Source organism: Dysidea avara, chromosome 3 (assembly GCF_963678975.1).
Source record: "Dysidea avara chromosome 3, odDysAvar1.4, whole genome shotgun sequence".
Taxonomy (NCBI): domain Eukaryota; kingdom Metazoa; phylum Porifera; class Demospongiae; order Dictyoceratida; family Dysideidae; genus Dysidea; species Dysidea avara.
Window position 1 is genome coordinate 40,442,297 of NC_089274.1, and position 20,265 is coordinate 40,462,561.

Here is a 20,265-nt window from a genome sequence, read left to right on the forward strand (position 1 = left end):
ACTCCCTTGTGTAAACTAGTGTACGCAGGCATGGATTAACATCGATATCAGCAATTAGCCATGCACTGGCCATGGTTTATGAGCTTTAAACCACACCTATACACATCCTATTCAAAGTATATAAAATGTTAGGACTACTACAATGTTCCTTCTCAGCAAATATCACTTTCCAGTCCAAGAAGCAGCTTTATCTACCACTTGACAGATACCAGTTTTTGTTTTGTTCTGTATTGTGGAGACCCAATTTATTGAAAGACATTAAAAACTGGAGCAACTTCAATGTAGAACAACATAATATATTCTCAATGATTATACTAGTGACTATAAACATCGATTAATAACTCTCAAGATTTTCCACTTAGCTGTGTGACATCTCAGACATAATGTTTCTGATTTTAAGTGTTTAAAATTGCCAAACAATTCAGACTGATAACTTTACATCAGGAAATACACGACTGACTAGCTACAAGCAACAAATTACAACATAATAGAAACCCCACTAGTGTATTAACTATATAGCAACTTTTACTTCAATCGATTACCACGGATCTGGAATGCACTACCCATCATCAATTGTGATCTTAGTATAGCAATGCAACAATCAAGAAAAAACTTAACTACCTATGGAATTATTTTGAAATTAATTTTGATTCAAACAATGCATGTACACGTATATTCATTTTTATGTCCCTGTAACCATTGTAACAAATCTCCCCAAACCACCTAACTTTGAAGCATTGTAGCTATAGTATGTTCACGTTGAGCTGAATCCTGAAAAACAGCTAAAAATTAAAAGTGGATTTTTTCTCAACAGAGTTAACATTTCAGCCAACCAGATGATTATTGGTAACAGCAAAGGTGTCAACAACAGACACGTACGGTTTGGCTCCATTACAAGTTCGGGAAAGGGGTCTAATGGACACTGTAATTATATGGCTTCTCCATAGGAATTGTATTGTGAAAAATTTGATTGGCCATAAACATTATGTCAAACATTTGAACAAAAAGATTTTGAAATATTTTTAGCGGGTCAAGCAGTACTACAAATGAGCCAAATTTAAAGATCGTGTGTAATTGCATCCATGTGTTTTTAAATGTTTTTGAGGATTCAGCTCAACGCAAACGTACTATAATAACGATCATTTTTTTAATATACGTAATTTTTTTCAGCTAATCAATTGTAATTGTTTTAGGCCACTGGCACAGGTTGCCAGTGGACCTTCAGTATACCAATCCGTTGTAACCATGTATCATTGTAATTCTGTAGGCTGTAGCTATATAAAGTAATTATAAATGAATAAATAAAAATAATACCAATCCGTTGTAACCATATATCATTGTAATTCTGTAGGCTGTAAAGTAATTATAAATGAATAAATAAAATTATACGAATGGTCATTGTACACTGCACTACTAAACGTTAACAGAAGTGGCGTGCCACCACGTACTGTTCGCGAGTGGTGCGGCTGGGTGTCGTGCACTTTATTGTTTAACACGCGGCACTAATCAGTGCGGTATGTAGTATTCATATAGTATACGATATAGTGTACGGGAATACAACACTGCCCGTCTGCCCTCAGTACTAAGGCAGTGACGTGCGACCCATTATGTGATACATCATATATATGGATACATAGAGTAGCGTCTTTTTTTTCCTCGGTCTTTTTACAGTGGCGTGCACTGAACATTGTCATATAAAAGCAGCGAAATGCCACCGATGGATCATTCATTAACTACAACAGGCGGAGAAGAAATAAGACGATTAAGAGTGCTGTGAGAAAAGGATGGCTGATTCTACCGTGGTGAAGAAGTGTTCCTGCGTGAACTGCCATTGTGGCGATTTGTGTCAGTGCGATGATCAGTGTAAAGGCTCTAACGGTGGATGTTGCCCTTGTGTGTGTATTGGCTGCGATGGATCCTCCTGCAAGTGTGAGAAAGACAAGTGCTTCTGTACTAAAGAATGCTGTACAGTGAAATGTGCCTGCAATGGTGAGTGTTCATAAATCTGTAGTCCCTATTCAATTGTTAACGTTTCTATAGCGAACTGTGTGTGTGGTCCATCATGTGCTTGTGGTGACAAGTGTAAGGGAACTGCTGCTGGATGTTGTCCCTGTATTTGTCAAGGATGTGATGGGACTGCTTGCAAGTGTGATAAAGGCAAGTGTTTCTGTGATAAAGACTGCTGTTCCAAGAAGTGCTCTTGCAATCGTAAGTTGGCAATGACTGCACAGTTCTGTGACAGTAATGTTTTCTTTGTTTCACAGCTAACTGTCAGTGTGGTCCATCGTGTGGATGTGGTGATTCATGTAAGGGAACTGCTTCTGGATGTTGTCCCTGTATCTGTCAAGGATGTGATGGGACTGCTTGCAAGTGTGACAAAGACAAGTGTTTCTGTGACAAGGATTGCTGTTCAGCAAAGTCATGAAACTCATCTCTGCTACTGACCATGGGATACAAACTTGACTTTGACATGTAAACACTACATTATCACTTTGATGTGTACATATACTTGTAAATTTATTTGTTTTGATGTATGAATACTTTATGCAGTTGGTTGTAATTGTACTTCTGAATCATAAAACTCTGCTTTGATGTATAAATACTTTATGCAGTTGGTTGTAATTGTACTTCTGAATCAAAAAAAACTCTTGAACTTGGTTAATCAACTAATTTTGCTACTGAGGATGCACAGTTGCATATGATGGGATTTAAGGGCATGTATACTACCTGCACAAACTCAACATAACTTTTGGATCTAGCTACTATAGAGTATAAGCAAAATAATCAGGGTTTGGCATCTACCATCATCATCCCACTAGGGACCAGCTTTTGTGGGACCTCTATATTTATACAACAAATTTTAAGATCACATAGGTACGTATGAACACATGCACACACTCCCATTTGGTTTGAAGTTGAACTTCTCATAATCATTTCACATCATTTAATTTCCTCATGGAATGCTGTAAATACAGCACATGATACATAAATACAGCAGATGATGGCACCTGAACATTTGCATACGTACTCATATAAGTGTACATTAAATTTTAGATGCAGTTGTGTTAATTACATATATCACAATGATAGGGACGGAGTCCGACGGACAACCAGAGTCAGTACAACACTGTAATAGGGTGTCAGATTCTTGACATAGAAACATGGATGTTGAATACACATCCCCATCTACTTGGCAAACACCTAAGGTGGTCTTTAATGAAATATATGAACACTTCCATCCCTTCATCATGCATGTGAGAAGGCAGAGGAGGTTGGTTACATGTCATCATTCATCTTGTGATTCTCAAAGGAAGGGTTGAACTAATTCAACCTTCACACTTATGAATATTTTAAAGAACGGATTGTATATCCATACCAGAGCATCCCGGTGATATTACAAACCTTCTCAGTACAATGCGCTACTTTCCTAGCTGCTAAACAAACTTTAACACATAGAGCAATGCTTGGTTACATAATTTCACGTCATAGGATGATGACGCATGACCAACCTCCTCTGTTGAGAAGGGTATACTTGAAAGTTGTAGCTATGCACTTTGAACTAAAACTTGAGTGATAAGTGAAACACAGCATGGCACACAATTGAGAAGAAAAATGTGGAGAAATAAAATGCAAGGCAGGCTGTGAGGTTATAGATTGTTCTATTAGAGTATTTTGTAATATTAATAGTAAATAGTACATACACTAAGGTCTTGCATATATATAGTGTCAGCAAGTAATATAATTAATACATCAACTGGCTGAACTATTTAGCAGTGCTGGTCCCTTCTACTTTAAACAATGTGGCATTTACAGTGATGCATGGAGGACTGGAGATCAACAATCCCAATATAAGTGGACTAACTGAATATTATACTGGGAGAAAATGCAATGCATTGGCTTTGCTGCTGAGGATTACCTCTGTGAGGAATTCAAACAAAAATTGATTAGCTACATAAATGTACCCAAAGTTGCTAAATGATGTTACTGATCATGCTGATTACAGCTTATTGAACAATACAGCAATGCTGAGGGGCATCTCAGAAGGTTGTTTCTAGATTAAGTAGTTGAGGCAGGAGCTTTGGGGCACTAGTTTTTAGCCACTGACAGATTTCGAACATTTAAATGTGTCAACGGTAGATTCGTGCATGCTTTCAATATACTATAAGGTATGCTAGAGCAGTCAAAAGTTACTCTATTAGAAGTGTAATGAATTACACATTTTGCAGGACTTGGTAGAGCATCATGTGGTGTCCTTTAAAGTGCATGTGATGTTGCTCAGGGGGTTAGCTATTTGGCCTACTTTGAACACTGAATAAGACTGTGTAGCTATGTTTTAAGCCAACAACAAATTTACCACACCAAGACATGGAAGTCCACATGTACATCGGCTATATATTAGCCTACCACACAATGGTCTACTGGCAGTGACTATAATGGTTTATGTATGTAGCATTTAGTTGGCACTGACACAGTTGATCATATCTCTGTATATCAGTTCTACTCGACAATGTTATTCTATAGTTAGTTGCCAATGTTTACTTGTACCACCAATTGCAACATCTCAACACTCAATGACCAAAGTTTCCATAAACAAATGTTTCACCTAGGTAAGGAAGGTGCCAAGATATCTCTCATGATCAGTCTCAATTCAGATCTAGAAAAAGCCAACTTATTGCGGAATTGCACAAAGCTATGTTACCACAATCTCCCACCTGAGAATGGCTGAGATGCACAAACTTTTTGTCACTGACACATATGATAGACAACTAAACAACAATCTCAGAGCACAGCTTAAAGAAATGAACAAAGATGGCCACTGTTACCAAATAAAAATGGACAAATACATGTGCAGTGGAAAGGAACAAGTAATTCCGAAATCCCTCAAGAAATCTCTTCAGTCATTTGCCAATCCCCTTCACTGGCACTTTGCAACACAACAGCTGTGCTTGAAAAACAAAAACAAATTTTGGTTATGTTAACATCCCCATGGTCTCAGGCTAGGGCTAGTTATAAAAAATTTTAGCCACTGTATACATAGGTATATAGTAGGGACCATAAGCCCCCGTCTGTCATCCAGATACTTTCAAATGTACTGTCACCTTCTTGTTTATTTTCTGTGTTTTATTTAATGTTTTATGGTGGCAATACCACCAAAGGTCTGCTGATAACTTGTGCCACTAGCCAGACAATACATTGTACGTACATCATCACGTACATGTATGTATAACACACACTATCATTAAATTAATTGCAACTTCTCAAGTGTGTTTATATGTAACTTGCAGTTGTGTGTCTTCACAATTCACATGCTACTCACAGTTATCAGTGTTTAATTTTGGTATAGATATAATGGATTAATCGTGCATGTCAATTACATTTGCATAATTATAGTTATTTATCTAGTTTACCGGTTAGGCTTACTTGGAGGCAGAGCCTGCATCTGTGATAAAGTCAGTGTCATCAAACACATACCAGAAAGAAACATGTCTGACATGTTTATTTCTGGTATATATATATTGCTGTTGTCAGATTATGATTCAGGAGGTATGTACATTGTGAATTATGGCCTTTTACTTTAATTATTGTTATCAACACTGACTTTTTGAGGGTTGTTGTGAACTAACTGTATTACCAGGGTCAGGCTCATTGTTACTTGCCACACCAAATTGATCCATATGCATGTCATTCTCAGGTTGAGGTTGGGCTGGGTTGACTTTTAATTCACTAATGTGGTGCTTGAGAGTGAGGATGTCAACAGATAGTGATTTAACCAGATCCTTCAGTTCCTTAATTTCATCCAGGGGTGGAGAGCAGTACTCAAATGTGAGGTGGCAGGGGAAGCCCTATGGGGTGGTTGTATATTGCTAAATGATTTACTGTACTTTAGTGTGCCTTTTCAAACTAACAACTTTAAACAGGTGTAGGACCAGATGTCCTACAGACCTTCAGCATTTGTGCTGTAGAGTCATAATAATAAACAAATAAATAGATACACATGCACTAGCATGTGAAGCATGCTATTATTAGGGGGTCTGTGGACATGCCCCCTACAGGAAAATTTTGAAATTTTATGCTATGAGAGAGCATTTTCAGTGGTAAATGCATGTATACCTGAATTATATTATTATGGCAATTAAGATATATACTGTACAGTTAGATGCATCAATAAATTAGATACATCAGTAGATGAAGAAATTTCAGATACACTCATGCTCTTAATGGAGACAGATTGAATTAATTACATACGTAGCAGAACAAGCTGATATGATTCCACTGAATGTTCTAGAGTAGTTAGGCGACTGCTTTATTAGAGTATCTCAATCTCTCACTCCCTGATTTCATGTGCTTGCTTTAACATTAATTTATTACAGACATTTCTGAGAAACAGATGGTAGTGTGTATCAGACTGCCCAATAAAAGAGGTTCCACTGTAAATAGTTTAGCTAATTAATTTGTTTGCTTTGCTGGTGAATTAGCCACACTACTACATACACAAAGATCTTATTATTTAATTAGCAAATCCCACCAGAGGCAGCATGATATTGTGGATTGGTATATTACAGATCTCATTTAGCTAAAAGTGTCAATGTCAATGGTGGTATCATCGTATCAATGTTATCAATAGTTAGGTTATTCCAATCATTGCTTGTTCTTGGCAAAAAAGAGTTTTTGTAAATGTCAATCCTTGATTTGCAAATTTGATAGGAATTTTAGCGCGAGTGTATGATACAGGAGTTGACTGTGGTAAGCAACAATTTGATAGCCGGTGCAATAATAAATTTCTCATGATCTCTTTAGTCAAGCAATTTTTCTTCTACTTTGTAAACTTGGCCGTAATTCAGCATTATCTGTAACACAGTGTTATTGCTGAATGACTGGACCTATACCAGGGTTTATTCAATACAAATCTGGCTGCATGATATTGTATCAGTTAATTTGTTTGTTGTTAGGTGATAAGGGTCCCAGATAGCTTCAATGGAAGGTAATAGTAATTATTATATACGTAGATGTTCTTTAATTTGAATTGGAGCAATAACAATATAAATTCATTTTCAGGAATCTAAAAAGCCAGTTTGCAAATATAATTAATCATGAAGCTCCCAAGATAATCTGTGGTGGGGGGGCGGTGGACGCCAAGATAGTTGTGCTCTGTTACTGTATTCAGCAGAATATTGGAGATGATCAGAGTTGTAAATTGTATAGAATATTACATTAATTTTGAGAATGTTAAATTCCAGCAACCAGTTTCTTGACCATTGGGAATCTTAGTCGTTTCGAAGCATTTTATGGTTATTGGGTGTAGCTATGGTTGTATAAAGTAGAATGGTACAAACATTGTATAAAGGGATCAACAACTTATCAAGATTATCCATTCCACCATATTTCTTGTCAACTCAACATTCCACCAGACACCACCACTCACCACTTTATCCAACTCAGTACATGGTCCAGTTATTACCAGCATTCTTTTTTTCCAAGAACAATCAAAGATTGGAGCAGCTTGCCAGTATCTGTCATAGAATCAGAAAACACAGATACATTTACTAATTACTTATTGTCTATCTAATTGTCTGCTGTATATTTTATGTGTATGTGTGATTTCTTTGGGGTATTGATCGCCCCCTGGGTGCATCGGCAATTGCCATCTGCCCAGTAACAATAAATAAATAAATAAATGTTATTATCTAATTTCACTTTTGATGCTTGTTACAATATCACTAAGAATAGCACAGAACCAAGTTCAGATCCTTGCGGACACCAGACATATATAGACGATTTTGAGCCTTCCACCACAATCTACTGAGTATGACCACGAAGGAAGGACTCTAACCAATGCAAGATATTTCCTCTTATACCATAATAATTCAATTTGTAAAGAAGCCTAGAATGAGCTACTCTGTACTTAATGTAATGCCATATAAGACTTTTGATACTGTTTAGTGCAGAAATTAGATTTGACAGGTATGATTTATGTTGGTACTAAAGTTTGTGATCCACTTCTTTTTGTAAAGATTTGTATTCCAAACAGTCTGTTTCCTGACAATAGCACTTTGCTCATCTGTAGACTCTTTGCTTTTTGCATACAAGCCGTTCTAAAGCACTAGACAGCCAAGGAAGGTGAATTCTGATACAAGTTCTTGGTAGGAGCTCGAGTATGCATAATTTCCTGCAAGTTTTGAAAAGGGACCTAAGGTTTGGGGTGGTCTTTGATTTATTTCAACGATAAAGTCATTGTTTTTACAGATCTGAACATCAGCCCAGATTATTTCAGTAGTTGAATTATCTTCTATTGGGTACAAGGAATGGAATTCTTAATTGAAACAAGTACACTACCACCAGAGATGCCTGAAAACCAAATCTCAAAGCTTAGGATAGATTCATTTAAATGTAATTTTGTCCCTATAATAATGTCAATTGAATGGGTAACCAGAAAAACTTTATGTTGGGTTTGTTTGTTGGTAATGCTGCTGCAGAAATTAGTTTTCAAATCACTTAATATCTCATTGGAGTTGGATTGTTTGCGCAATTAATAAATACTTGTGAGGATTACGGTTAGTAGAGAATCAGGGAGCAGGGAGTCAGGAAGACTCCATGCTTGCAGCAGAAGCATTATTGGGTGCTGATACAGATACATAATAATTTGTTACCATCTGTACTCACTTTGCAGTAGAGCTTGTTGTTGAGGTACAAGGAATCATGTTTCTTTATATGATGTATTGTTGTTCAGTTCTTCTTTCTTTCAATAACAGACATTCTTTTTGACACTCCTGAGGAGTTAGATCAGGTTTTATATAGATTGGAGCTTCAAGCTTAGACTTAGAACTTGGGATATCAACTACTACTGTATTGGAACAAAGGAATTTGACCTACTGGGATGTTCACTCTGGTCTGTGGGCAGTAACTATATTATAAGTGTGATGGCACTGCATATTAGGAATCATGAATGTTTGGCCTCATCATACAGTAGGGTTCCAGATACTGGTCAAGAATATTCAGACAATTCAGATCAAACTACTCTGATAGAGCAGTCAACTACTCTAATAAAACAGTCACTACTTACTGAGTCAACACAGTATACACTGTAAAAAAAAGTAGTGAATTCTGTGGATAATTGTGAACATTACTGCAAAGTCTTAGTGACAGTCACTTTTGTCACAATATTCACTACTTATTTTGTACAGCATAAAAATAGTGTTAATACCTGAAAATTTTCCTAGGGGCATGCTTCCATGCCCCCCAGAAAGGCATCCATGTGTATTGTATGTTTCAAACTTCACATTGCTTCACCTCATAACCAAGTAGCTTGCTCCTGATACTGACTAGTACTATGCCAGCAGAAGCAATATCAATACATAACTTGATAGTTGGGGCATGCGTTCAGATGAAAACGATAAGCCTGGCGCCATTCTTTCTATATACTAATGCGGTATGCTTGGGTTCACCAGTCATAATAATTAATGTTACAAAAAATAAACAGGGAAGAATTAGGAATTTTAGAGATCAAGGAAATAAAAGTAGTGAAACAAGGGAGGTTACCTACATCTGAAGATATAACTAGACAATGTTTAATCTAGGGGCTGAAACAAACACTGCAAATACTCGAGTACTCAGTAAGGGTTTTGGTACTCAGATAATAAAATTGGTACTTGAGTACTCATTAAGATCACATGGCCCAGCTCACTTGATGCATTTGCCATCGGGAGTGCCACAACGAAGGCTATAGAGTTTGATTGGCATAATCTCTTGTCAGGAATACTAACATCAGTACTTTAATACAGTGTGTATATCATTGTTGTTACTTGAAAATGTTGTAAACTGTTTGAAGTCACTATAAAACATGTCAAATGGGTATGACTACAAGTAGCTGGTATTTGTGAGTACTCAATCGTTAACTCTATGGAGAGTATACTTGAATACTAAAAAACCATGATAGTTACAGCCCTAGTTTAAACTGTTTTTAATTCTTTAATTTGGTCATGGGTATTCAAGTGTAGGTGACTTCCCTTGTCTTTTATTTCTTTGATCCCTAACTGAATTTAAAATTCCTTATACTGTATAGTGTGTGTGTGTGTGTGTGTGTGGCATTAAGTGGCTTATAGGCTAATGGTAAACACCTCATATAGTCTCTGACTTCTATGTTCGCCCTCAAGTGCCTAACTGGTAAAGTTGATAATAAATACATTATGCATTTTTGAGGTAATGCTAACTTGACAGGGTTGAGCATTACAGTAACATGAGTCGTGTTACTGAAAAGCTCAACCCTGTTAAGCTGATGTTTACTTGTCATGTTACATGACAACTATAATAATTATTGTTATATTAAATGGCATTGTCCATACTGGGCAGGGCATGCATGATGTTGTAGTGATTTCGTAATATTACAGTATATGTGCATTCCATTAATGGACTTTTTTTTTCATTTGTTGCTAGACCAGTACAAATTGTACAACAGATACCACACAGATGTAGTGTAATGTTGTGAACACTTGTACATCCTCTGTTGTACATCTGTATAGAGATCATTCTCATGCTTCTTTTTTTAGGTAGCGGCTTTTGAACTAACAATAAAAACTTCCACAAAAGGTACTAAAGCAGAAAAAAAGAGAAGAAAGTAACCTACCGTATAGAGGGAAACTTTGGTGAGGGTAAACTTTGGCGAACAGCAAGCTAAATCGCATTTGGCGAAATAAACTTTGGCGATTTCAAGCTCGATCTGTAGCTATGAAGATGCTAATCTCAGGTGCTACAAGTAATTGACGGGTTAAACTTTGGCGAATTTGTAGCGAATCACCAAATTCGCCAAAGTTTTCCCCCACCAAAGTTTCCATCTATACGGTATAAGAACCTATACCAGGGTGAAGAAGAAACTAATTTTGAACCTGACTCTAATGCAAACTTGGCGTTTGCCTGCTAAGCATAATGATGTCTATGTGTAAAAGTAAATATTTGGCCATGGTGTGTTCTAAAGTTGGAGCAAGCATCCAGGCAGAGCCAAGCCAAACCTATAGCTTACCTCAAACTGTTATACAAACTATATAGTGTGCTTGATACTTGAGTAGATTTTTGTGTTATTACAAAAAGAAAAACTTCTGGTTCATGTCAGTATGCACTTCCTTGTTTTTATGCCATGAACATGTATACATTAATTGAAATCGTGTCATTCAAAGGTTTTGAAAAAATGGAATGCGGTGAGTTTTGATCAGTCAAGCTAAATATTTTCTCTACATGATGCTGGTAAAGTTTTTTTTAAATAATAGCTATCAATCACAGTACATATATATTGTGCATGGTGTAAATGTATGTATTACTGGTAGTTATATAATTTTCTGTGGTTTACAGCTAAACACAATAAGTAACTTTCTAACTATATTGTAGATGCATGCATGTATGGTTTCAGGCCGTTTCTCTAGCATTTCAGAATTAGTTCTTTGATTTGTTGGCGTGACTGGATATCATTGCATACATATCATACATACAGGTTCTGTCTTCTTTGTTTGCTCTGGTGCTAGCTAACTGGTGACTGAATTAGACTATAAATACATGCAAATACACTGGGAGCCTAACTATATAGCTATGTTTAAATTTTAAAAACTTACATGGCTCAACCAGCTACATTTGTGTATACATATACCAGCTACATTTGTGTATACATAGCGGACATGTAAATGTGAACTTTGAGCGGGAGGAACAGCCTAGATCCTTTAAACCCACTATGACATAATAGTAAGGGAAAATTGTGTTATTTAACTAGCTACATGATGCTATAATGCAACAGACTACAACAGATGGCTATTGAAATGTGAAGGGAATAATCAGGGAGTGGTGGGGAAGGGAGATGTATGCAGTGGTAATAGTATCATCGAAGCAACTCAACAAGACATTGGGTGGTCTGCAGTTCGAATCTTGGGGTTGGAGCCTTTTTTTTTCTTTCTTTAGCCCATTTTCTGTTTCGTCCTGTTATGTTGCATGCTTTAAGTCTCCAATATTTGTTTGTTAGGCCAAGTTGCTGCACAGACCTTTAGTGCTGGTCATGCACTCTAGTAACTGGTGAATGAGCCTAGTTTGTTTAACGGCGAGTTTAACGCCGGATGGGTCAACCAACGGATGTCTTTGTTTACTAGTATCTGTCGCATTTATAGACTAGCTAGTTAGTCAGTAGAAAAACGACAACGGATGCATGCCTTTGTTTATCTCAGCATCACATTAAATAAGTAGTCAGTACGTCTCTTAGGGTCGTGGCGTAATTCCCCTTGAACAACACGGCGCGTTAGTGCTGGGTATTGTTAGCAATGTGCCGTGCCACACTTCTTCGTGCAACAAGGCCGAGAGGTGTGTTGCGGTCGTGTCGTGTCGCGCTATAACAGAAGCCAATTCAAGACTCAATTATAGCTAGCTACCTAGCAACTCAATCAAACTCGGCTAGTCCATACTTAGCTACACTGTTAAAATAAAGAGTAACCATCATTCTGAGAGTTCCCAGTGTAGGGAGGATTTAACACCCCATGGAGAGTAGCCAACACTCTGAAAAGAATAACCATTACTCTAAAGAGTAAGCGACACCACCTTCAGAGCATGTGTTACTCCTTTAGAGTAATGGTTACTCTCCAGGGGTGTTAAATCCTCCCTACACTGGGAACTCCTTGAGAGTTGTGGTTACTCTTCATTTTAACAGTGTAGCTAGCTAAATATGGCGCCGCCGGAGTCATGCGGCGCGTGCTAGGATGGGTACCGCTAGGATGTCAGTTTATGCACTACTTGGCGAAATAGCTACTAGCCTCGCTACTAGCTAAGGTAAATGCGGGTATTTCCGGACAGCGTACAATTCCGGACACTTTGGTACCTTTATCAAGCTAGCCGAGGAACGAAACAACGGATTGCCTTGAAATTTCTGCTGTGAATAGCTATTCTTATAGGGATTATAAAAATCGAAAAGTGTATTCTAGTTGATTCATTCTTGGGTGCTATACACGAAGTGTCCGGAATTGTGCGCTGTCCGGAAATACCCGCATTTACCTTATATAGTTAATCTCGAGGTATCCTGATTCAGACGGTAGTGGGGTTACCGTGTACTTGCATGTACTGTAGCTCACAACCCTAATTGACGTCAAGTGCTGTGTCTTTCGAGAGTCAGCGTCGTGTACTTTGTCATTGTAAGAGTCAACACTAGGCACTGACGATCAGTGTTTTTGTGTAGTATACTAATGGTATACTGTATAGTCCTATAGTGGACGGAAACCTAACACTGCTCTAGTGTAGTGACGGCTGTCTCTGGAGAGATAATCTCGCCGCACTAACGGTAGTGCGAGAGGTTCTTTTAAGTGACGTGCGCTATTCAGTTTCATATAAAAAGCTGTGAAATGCGGTGATCCATTATGAGGAAACTCGGAACTAAATAGGAATCGTCAGACGTTCGTTGCCGGTCAGAGTGTAGTCCTCGTCGTAGTCAAAGAGAAGAATGGCCGATAGTACAGCTACGAAGTGTTCGTGTACAAATTGCTACTGTGGTGATGCGTGTAAGTGTGGCGATCAGTGTAAAAGCACTACTGGTGGATGCTGCCTCTGTGTGTGTGTTGGCTGTGACGGATCCTCCTGTAAGTGTGAGAAAGACAAGTGCTTCTGTACTAAAGGATGTTGTACAGTGAAATGTCCCTGCAATGGTGAGTATAGTTGTGTAAAATCTGTAGTGCGGTCACTGCCTGTAGTACTAGTTTATTCAGTGGTTTACTTTGGCTATGTTATTGTAGCAAATTGTCAGTGTGGTCCATCATGTGCTTGTGGTGACAAGTGTAAGGGAACTGCTGCTGGATGTTGTCCTTGTATCTGTCAAGGATGTGATGGATCTGCTTGCAAGTGCGAAAAAGGCAAATGTTTCTGCGATAAGGATTGCTGTGCCAAGAAGTGCTCTTGTAATCGTAAGTTGATTAAAATTATATGGTTCTATGATGTATTATTGTTTGCATTTTTAACAGCTAATTGTCAGTGTGGTCCATCGTGTGGATGTGGTGACAAGTGTAAGGGAACTGCTGCTGGATGTTGTCCCTGTATCTGTCAAGGGTGCGATGGATCTGCTTGCAAGTGTGAAAAAGACAAATGTTTCTGTGATAAGTCTTGCTGCACAAAGGCATAAACAATCTCTGCTGGCACTTAACTTTACCTGATGCACAGTGCTGTTAATTTTGGCAACATGTACATGATTTGGTATAACTATTAGGAGTGTACATGATATACATTGTATATTTCGTATCTACATTCTTTCGTATCTACATTCTATCAGTGATGCCCATGTATAAATGTATTTCTGCAGTTCAGTGTTTGGTATTGGTAGTTGAGCATCTATTATGAAACTCTGTAACTGCTTCTTGGTATACAGGAAGTAACAATTATAAGACTTCTTTAAGGGTTTCATATGCCTAGCTGGGACAATTTTATACTGTAGTATGGATTCTTTATACCTGTGACTCCTGTAGTCTGCATGGCAGCTGACACCCCCCTGAGTTATGTCAACCACTGTAATGCCCCTGTTTTGGCGTATAAATTTAGTAAAAACTCACCTTAGTGTTGAGCAATACTGGTCTATGATGGCTGCATATGGATGCAGCATAAAACATTCAGGGACAACATCATGTAAAATTACTGTCTAATACATAGTAGTTACTTCTTGGATCACAGTCTTTTGTTAATACCATTAAAATGATTGATCTTTACAACTAGGTCGTGTTACTTAACAATGTACACACTTTCTCTGTATCTATACACTGTTGACAGGTAATGAAAAGAAACTTATGTACGTATCATTATTACATATACAGTATCCCTTATACAATTGAGAAATGTGCAGCCAATGTCCTTTACAAATACTGTGTTTAGAGTTCATCGACATTATGAAAATATACCATAAAGATAGCATTCATTTCTTAGACATGAATCCTAAGAAGGCACCCATATATAATCCTTTCAGTATTCCAACAATGAGGAAATGTTATGAAAGATATATGTAGCCAACACACACCATAACGTTATGGCACTGTGCTGTTCTTATTTGTACTTTTGTGCTGTAAAACTAACATTTAACCAGTGTCTGCTATGAGCCTAAGTTAGAAGTTTAAATTTTAAAAGAGATTTCATATAATTCTTGTAGCCTTGGGGAAGTGGTAACTTGGAATCAAAACTTTAACAATCACCACAATGGTTATATGTTTTATGATACAGATTTGTGTGCTCAATGGATTGAGCAAATAGTTAATTTATTGAAATCCTCTGTACAGTGCCTCTCAGGGAATAAAAATCTACATAACTAGTTTGGGTTGATATGCTAGGCTTGAGTCCATTATGTTCCTTGGATACATATACATGAAATTGACAACATCCTGACCACCTGGCAGACTCCTGTAAGTGTTCGAGCATTAATCGGATGGCTGCAGGTTCAAGGCTGCCTAGGTCCAGTCATGGATTTTTTCTGCTTTCTCCACCTTTTCAAACACACTTTCTGTAACAACTTTAAAACAGGCTGTTGGACCAGGTGTCCTACAGACCTTCAGCACTTGTGCTGTAAAGCCTTAAGAAAAAAAATTATACCAGCATAATTTTTGACATAATATATTATATTATAGGAAAGCAAAAAAGCATCAAGCATAATGCTGGCATAATAGGCATAATTTCAGGCATAATTGGCTGAAGTTTGCATTATTAGGAAGGGTCTAGATAATACCAAGAGTTCATAAAATAGTGAGGGAGGGTGTCTATGCAGCCTGTACAAAATCACTGGGTATTATTGAATAGTTGAATAGACATTAATCTTTGATGACATCAACACTTGTTCTGGTGATAGAGAACTGCTGATAAGTGTTGATAGGTGTAAATCCTTTGCTCTATACTGAGATATTGATGTTCTATATTTTACACAGTAATTTTGCTGAATCTTTCCTCCCTCTATATCATGAACTCTTGGGACCAAGAGTTATAGAGGGAGGGTCCTACTGGACACTCTACTTAATATTGTCCCACTATTCAAAATGATGCATGTGTATAGTATGTTCACGTTGAGCTGAATCCTCAAAAACATTTAATAACTCATGGATGCAATTACACATGATCTTGAAATTTGGCTCATTTGTAGTACTGCTTGATCCGCTAAAAATATTTCAAAATCTTGTTGTTCAAATGTTTGACATAATATCTACGGCCAATCAAAATTTTCACAATACATTTCCTATGGAGAAGCCATATAAGTACAGTGTCCATTAGAGCCCTTTCCCGAACTTGTAATGGAGCCAAACCGTACATGTCTGTTGTTGACACCTTTACTGTTACCAATAATCATCTGGTTGGCAGAAATGTTAACTCGGTTGAGAAAAAATCCACTTTTAATTTTTAGCTGTTTTTCAGGGTTCAGCTCAACGTGAACATACTATAGTTGACACTACATATTTCAGTCTCTGTCATATAATAGCTATTGCAAAACAAGCCATGCAGTTTTCTTTCACATATATGATTCAACATAAGCTAGACTCCCTGTATTTACAGGCCTATAGTGCTCTCACAGGTCCCTAGTGGGATAGCACTTAATATAAGAGGTGTAGAGCAGATTATTCTGTATGGAGATCCAAACCCACTCAGCCTGCAGCAGGATCAAGGCAATGCAGTTTTTTTAAAATTTATATCTATATAGTGTGTAGCTACTTAACTTAAAATCTATAATATTATAGTGGTTGCTCATGCAGGGATGGATCCAAAATTCAGTAAGGATACATTAAATGGAGAAGGGATAGGGGCGGATCCAGACTTATGGAAAGGGGGTCAAAATGAACTGAGGCAATACATTGTCTGGTTTGGTAAGGTGAGACCAAAAAAAAAAACAAAAAGGTCACAGCCTGTGCCCACATCACCAACTATGCATTTATTGCTGATAAAGTACATAAAAATCCTTCTCTAATACTGTGACTGCTTTAATTATTAGAGTGACTGCTCTATTAGAGTATCTCGATCTTGGTACATGCATGTACACTATAAATTTTGGAGGGGGGTCAAAAGCCCCCCCTTGAACCCCCCTGTATCCCTGAGATGTAAATGTACATGCGAGTGTGCCCACCAAGAAGAAAGCATGTGATCAGGCCCACAAACCACACCTAAACACAACACAGGTGATATCTCATTGATGGAATAGACTATCAGCATTCCGTAACTTGTATTGCAAAGCCAACCAAGAAGTTTTGCATAACATGAGGAGTGAAAATTTCATGCATGGCCATATTATGTAATAAACAGTTATGAATTTGAAATGTTATGGAAATTTTATCTGTCCTCAGTGTCCACATGCCATTATTTCACAGGCCTAGTCATGTAGCTATGTAGATGTTCTCTAATAGGTATACGTTCTAATGGAACAGTAATCTCATTATATAAAAGTAGTGATGAGAAGAGTAAAATAAACTATCAAGGAACTAGCATTGGGAACTGATCATGTATTGACTATTTGGAGAGGAAATTATTCATAGTAGAAAAGCTAAAGGGCGATTCTTTGGCAGCGAGCTCCTCATGCACCACCTGACTTGTAACATCACAAGTACTGTCACATGACATTTGGTGTTTTCTGCTGTTATCCCAATTTAGTAACTTACTTTTGTAGTTTGTGATTTGGAGTCTATAGAAAAAGAGATCAGTTTTGATCTTCTGTGTATTGTACAGACTTTTATAATTTTTAGTTGTATGAGGGTCCCTGTAAAAATGGTCTGCATTCCTGCCCCTACAATACTCTATCTAGAGAGGTCTGAAAGCATGCCCTTCCTCCTCAGACAGAGAGGAAAATTGTTAAATAAGTATTTGCATTATGCCATCACTTCATAGGTTGAAAGAAAGTGATCGTACATCATCAGTCTGTAAAGCAGTTGTAACAACAGTACTCCTAAAATCCCTTGATTTATATAATTTGTCTGTACATGTGTTATGTGATCTGTAAAACAATAAAATAATTATACCTTTGGCCACCTTTCAGTGTTTCTTAGAACTATGCATAGAGATTAGCCCTTCCCTTAACTTGATTTTTAAATCCTTTCCCATTGCACCTGTAGCTTCTACTAGCTTCCTAATTAGCATATATGATGAACTTTCAAAGGAGGGTGCTTCAGCACCCCAAGAAGCCCCCAGATTTTCCCTATAGTAGAAATCATTTTGGTTGCCTTTCTCTGGTTGCCTCAAAAGGACCCCACATTGTGTTGAATTGTTAATGAAGTTGTTGGCAGTAAAGTCAATGTTTAAGTAAACCAAGTAATCTATTGGCTTTTTTGTAGCTCTTTGCGAATGAAATTTCAATTCTGCAATAATTACCTCCATACAAGATCAAGGTACTCTAATAGAGCAGTCAGTCAAATATTCTAATAGAACAGTCACCACACATATTGACTACTGAGAATCTTCTACAGTTGTTGAGTATGAAAACTAGCACCTGCAGTACTATATCCCATGCATGAGCACACTTAGCCTGCTAAGAATATTTTGCAAATGAAATGCACATGATCCACTCTTTAGGCTCATAATATTATATGCGTAATATAGCTAGCTGAACTATTCTCATGACTGTCACTTATCCATGTAAAACTCTTGATCAATGCAGTCCACTTAGAAAGCTGTATGATTAGGTATTAATTTTGTGCATAAAACTGCTCTACATCAAAAATTTCAGTCAGCCTGAAACATGAAATAGCTTTATTAGCTTCTGGGGGCTTTAGACCCCCTGCTCAATATACCTACTAACTGGTGCACCCCCTTGCCAATCCCCAGCTCTTCTAATATTTTAGCTATCAGCTATGGTATATTAAAGTAACTTCGATTGGAGTGACCTAAATGTAGTTATACTATGTATCTTTTTATTCCTAGGCTGTTTGTGCATTGATAGCTCGTATTGAATCTTACGCCAACAAACATTGAAGCTTTAAGTTTCAACAAGTGTTCAATGTAACCTGTAAAGGTACAGTTTGTGTCAGATGATCCTTCTTAGGTAGGGAATGGTATTGTATTAAGACACTGGGATTAATGGATTCAGTAGTTGCCAAAAGCAGACACACAGTGAGATGCAGGACAAAATTGGAGCAGAGTATTTCAACTATCTGCCACCTACAACTGCTATCTGAGTTATATTTTAGGGCCATGTGTCCATGATACATATACAGAAAATTTGAAGAACAATTAGCTGATCACTGTGAAAGATGTCTGTGCCTACAAAGCAGGATGAAAATATGCACAAGTATATATAATTCCACTGTGTGGCAACATAGCTGATGATAGCAGAATGTACAATAATATAGATTAAGAGCAATACAACTTACTGTATATAGCTACATAGCTAAATAAATAGCTCTACGTAGTTGCCAGTAGTTCCATTCGGGATAGAGCTTGCTTGTTAGCTGCCTCAGATTCTACTGGCTGTACCAGTGCATGGCTGAAGGCTGTTCCTCATCCCTCTCTAGGCCTGGCTGTGCCTGTTGCTGAGTCTGTGGTTGCTGTGCGCATTTGGCTGGGTTTTGCTCTATTTCCCACTACCCATGCAGTTGTGCATCTGTTCATCTTCAACTGATTCTTATGGTGATCATCTTCTTGGTTGCTCTTATGGTCTTGTGCGTATCCGTAGGCATGATGCCTTAGTTTCCGTTTTGTATCACTCCTTGCTGTTAGATAATTCTTAGCTGGTGCGTTGCATGAGCAGAGGATCTCTGGTGATCATCAGTCCTGACCTGGTGATATATGTATATATATATATATATATATATATATATATACCATCCTGATTTCTGTCAAGGTCGTCCAGCTTTCTTTGATGTTTCTGTTCGCAATTCTCTTTCTCCAACATCTCTCATGCATCAGTCTCTACTGGGGCTGCTGCTGCTGCTGCTGCTGCTGCTGCTGCTGCTGCTGCTGCTGCTGCTGCTGCTGCTGCTGCTGCTGCTGCTGCTGCTGCTGCTGCTGCTGCTGCTGCTGCTGCTGCTGCTGCTGCTGCTGCTGCTGCTGCTGCTGCTGCTGCTGCTGCTGCTGCTGCTGCTGCTGCTGCTGCTGCTGCTGCTGCTGCTGCTGCTGCTGCTGCTGCTGCTGCTACTGGGGAGGCTCTCTAAGATAAACATCATGAGAACAATGCTGTAGCTGCTGGAGGACTGTTCTATCCTTTGATTGTGGAGACTTTTGCAACATGTACTCCATTTGCTGTAGAAACTTTAAAGCGGAATATTGCTGCAAGAGCTACCTCAAGAAATGGACTGCCAACCAAGAAGGCTTTCA

At 38.0% G+C, this 20,265-nt stretch overlaps 1 protein-coding gene and 1 long non-coding RNA gene across 2 annotated transcripts; both read left to right on the forward strand.

Annotated features, from left to right (window-relative positions):
- Nucleotides 1–1,645: 1,645 nt before the first annotated feature.
- Nucleotides 1,646–2,662, forward strand: LOC136250981 (small cysteine and glycine repeat-containing protein 3-like). Its single transcript, XM_066043340.1, has 3 exons — nt 1,646–1,989; nt 2,041–2,208; nt 2,265–2,662. Exons 1-3 carry the CDS (start codon nt 1,785–1,787, stop codon nt 2,423–2,425), a joined length of 534 nt encoding a protein of 177 aa, XP_065899412.1. The 5' UTR covers nt 1,646–1,784; the 3' UTR covers nt 2,426–2,662.
- A 10,557-nt stretch (nt 2,663–13,219) lies between these two features.
- On the forward strand, nt 13,220–14,296 carry LOC136250982 (uncharacterized). The gene is made up of 3 exons (XR_010698865.1): nt 13,220–13,658; nt 13,746–13,913; nt 13,971–14,296. It is a non-coding gene; the product is annotated as an uncharacterized lncRNA (long non-coding RNA).
- The last annotated feature ends 5,969 nt before the right edge of the window (nt 14,297–20,265 follow it).